Source organism: Cryptomeria japonica, chromosome 8, assembly GCF_030272615.1.
Source record: "Cryptomeria japonica chromosome 8, Sugi_1.0, whole genome shotgun sequence".
NCBI classification, from domain to species: Eukaryota; Viridiplantae; Streptophyta; class Pinopsida; order Cupressales; family Cupressaceae; genus Cryptomeria; species Cryptomeria japonica.
In genome coordinates, this window is record NC_081412.1 from 712,143,425 (window position 1) to 712,146,567 (window position 3,143).

At 36.5% G+C, this 3,143-nt stretch overlaps 1 protein-coding gene across 1 annotated transcript; it reads right to left on the reverse strand.

Annotated features, from left to right (window-relative positions):
- Positions 1-435: 435 nt before the first annotated feature.
- Positions 436-861, reverse strand: LOC131857926 (uncharacterized). Its single transcript, XM_059210717.1, has one exon. It carries the CDS (start codon positions 859-861, stop codon positions 436-438), a length of 426 nt encoding a protein of 141 aa, XP_059066700.1.
- Between the last annotated feature and the right edge of the window lie 2,282 nt (positions 862-3,143).

The following is a 3,143-nucleotide window of genomic DNA, read 5'->3' on the forward strand; positions in this document are numbered from 1 at the left end:
TCGTACTAATTAATGTTGCAATTAAACTATTAGCTATTCACAATATGAGATGAGATGGCGTGAAGTGAATGATGTGACAGAAATAGAAATGAAATGGGATTAGGTGGATGAGAAAATTATTAGTGGAGAACGGTATTTCCATAAAGTATGGAAACAGTTATTATGAAGGCACGCATGAGGACTTTTAAGACTGAGGACCAAGAAGGCCCCTATAGGAACTGCGTCAAGAATGTCCTCTTCAAATGCTACAAGAACTGCATAAAAAATGGCCTCTTCAGATGCTGAAGGAACTACATCAAGAATGTCCTCTTCATATTCTGCAGGAACTATGGCAAGAAGGTTTTCTTCAGATGTTGCATGAACTATGGAAAGATAGTTTTCTTTAGATGTTGCAGGATCTGCGGTTTGCTTTTGGTTGTCAAATTGTTGTAGGAACTATTCTTTTGTTGCAGGCTTATGATAAAGGCGTAGTCGATGACTATTGACTAGAAGTTTGAATCTAACTGGGTCTATTGTTGTCAACCGAACTGCTCCATTTTGAAAAACTTCAACTATTTCATATGGGCCCAACCAACGTGTATGTACCTTCCCCATAGTATCCTTATATCTAGAATCATATAACAATGCCCAATCTCCAGATTTAAATTTTCTCTCCTTGATATACTTATCATGCCATTTAGCTTGTTGATGTTGAATAATCTTTGTATGTTGGACAGCCATATTTCTCAGCTCATCTAAAGCATTCAATTGCTTGATGTGGTCCTTTTGTGCTTCTGAGAGAGTCATATTCAATTGCAGAGCTTTCCTAAGAGTTTTATACTCAAACTCAATGGGCATCATTGTTGTTTTTCCATACACCATTTTAAAAGGTATAAAACCAGTTGTTGTCTTCCATGTTGTTTTGTATGCCCAAATGGCTTCAGGAAGTCTATTTGACCAATCTTTCTTATGAAGAGTTATTGTCTTGGTAAGAATAGCTTCTAAATCTCTGCCTGTAACCTCTACCTGACCATTTTCTTGAGGATGGTATGAAGTATACTTCACGTGTTTGATATTATATTCATTAACCAATGCTGAAATTAACGTGGAAGTAAATTGTTGTCCTTGATCTGAAACAATCTCTCTTGGTACTCCATATCTGGAAAATATTTCCTCGTAGAGAAATTCAGCTACCTTATTATCTCTTGCATGTGTCATGGCTCTTGCATCCACCCATTTTGTAACATAATAAGTGCACACCAGAATATAAGATTTCCCATTGGAAGGAGGATAAATTGGTCCAACAAAATCCAATCCCCATTTGTCAAATGGCGCAACCAATATTTGGGGATACAATGGCATTTCAACAGATTTGGTAAGCCTACCCATTCGTTGGCATCTATCACATTTTCTAATATATTGTGTTGCATCTTTATACAAAGCTGGCCAATAATATCTTGTGGTAAGGATTTTAAGTGTTGTTCTTTTAGCAAAAAAAGGTCCTCCACATGGCTCATCATGACATGCATGAAGGATGTCATATGTTTCATCCTCTCTGACACACCTTCTTAAGACTTGGTCAGGTCCAGTATAAAATAAACAATCAGCAATCCATGAGAAATTAAAGCTTTTCTCAACTAGCAGCCTTCTTTCTTTAGGAAAAAAATGAGAAGGCATCTTATTAGTAGCTAAATAATTTGCAATATCAGCATACCAGGGAGTGTGAGATTTTATTAGGAACAAATGTTCATCTAGGAAAGCATCATCTATGGTTGCAGGATCATCCTGCAATTGAAGCCTAGAAAGATAATCTGCAACTACATTAGCTTTACCTAGTTTATCAACAATTGTAATATCAAATTCCTGCATCAATAGTAACCATCGAGCCAATCTTCCTGTAATTGAAGGTTTGTTCATGAGATAGCCTATTGTTGTATGATCAATGTGCACATATATCTGATATCTTGTGATATAATGCCTGAATTTGTTAAGTGCATATATTATTGCCAACATCTCCTTTTCGCTAACAGTATAATTAAGCTCACGCCCTTGCATGTTTTTGTTGATGAAATAAATTGCATTCTCCAAATTGTCCATCTTCTACCCCAAAACTACTCCTATTGCATAGTCTGATGCATATGTATGAATATGAAAAGGTAATGACCAATTCGGACCCTTGAGCACTGGTACTTGAGTCAAGGCATGTTTGAGCTTCAAGAAAGCTTCATGGCATGCGGAAGTCCAATCAAACTCCACATCCTTAGTCAAAAGACAATATAAAGGTCCTACAATTTTACTAAAATCCTTAATAAACCTTCAATAATATCCAGCATGACCAAGGAAACTTCGAACATCCTTTTGCTTTGTGGGAAAAGGGAGGTTTTGAATGACTTCAATTTTGGCTGGGTCAACCTGTATTCTAGTTATAGAAATGTTATGACCAAGAACTATGCCTTCATGCATCATCATAAACCACTTTTCACTATTCAATGATAAATTGTAGTCTTCACACCTCTACAAAACTTTCTTCAAATTCTGAACCATAAGTGGTAAAATCATCCATATAGATCTCCATGTTGTCCTGGGAAATATCTAAAAATATGCTTATTACTGCTCTTTTAAAAGTAGCTGGAGCATTACACAACCCAAAAGGAAGAACAAAATAAGCATGTGTTCCCCAAGGGCAAGTAAATGTAGTCTTTTCCTAATCCTCGGGAGCAATTTGAATCTGGTTGTTGCCATTGAATCCATCCAAGAATGAAAAGTATCATTTCCCTACCAAGGAATCTAATACTTGATCCACAAATGGTAGTGTAAAATGATCCTTCCTAGTTGCTGAGTTCAAAGCTCTGTAATCTACACATACCCGCCATTTACCTCCTTTCTTTGGAACTATGACTAGAGGCGACACCCACTGACTATCTGATATAGGATAGATAAATCCAACATTTAATGATTTGTGTAGTTCCTCTTTAACTATCTCCCTTAATGTGGGATTAATTCTTCTTTGTGGTTGTCTAAGTAGTCTAGAGTCCTCTTTGATATAAATACGGTGGGTACAAATTGTAGGATCAATTCCTTGCATATCTTTGTAATCCCACGCAAAAGCATGTTGATGACATTTGAGCAATTCAACCAGTGTTAACCTTTGAGTCTCTGTGAGT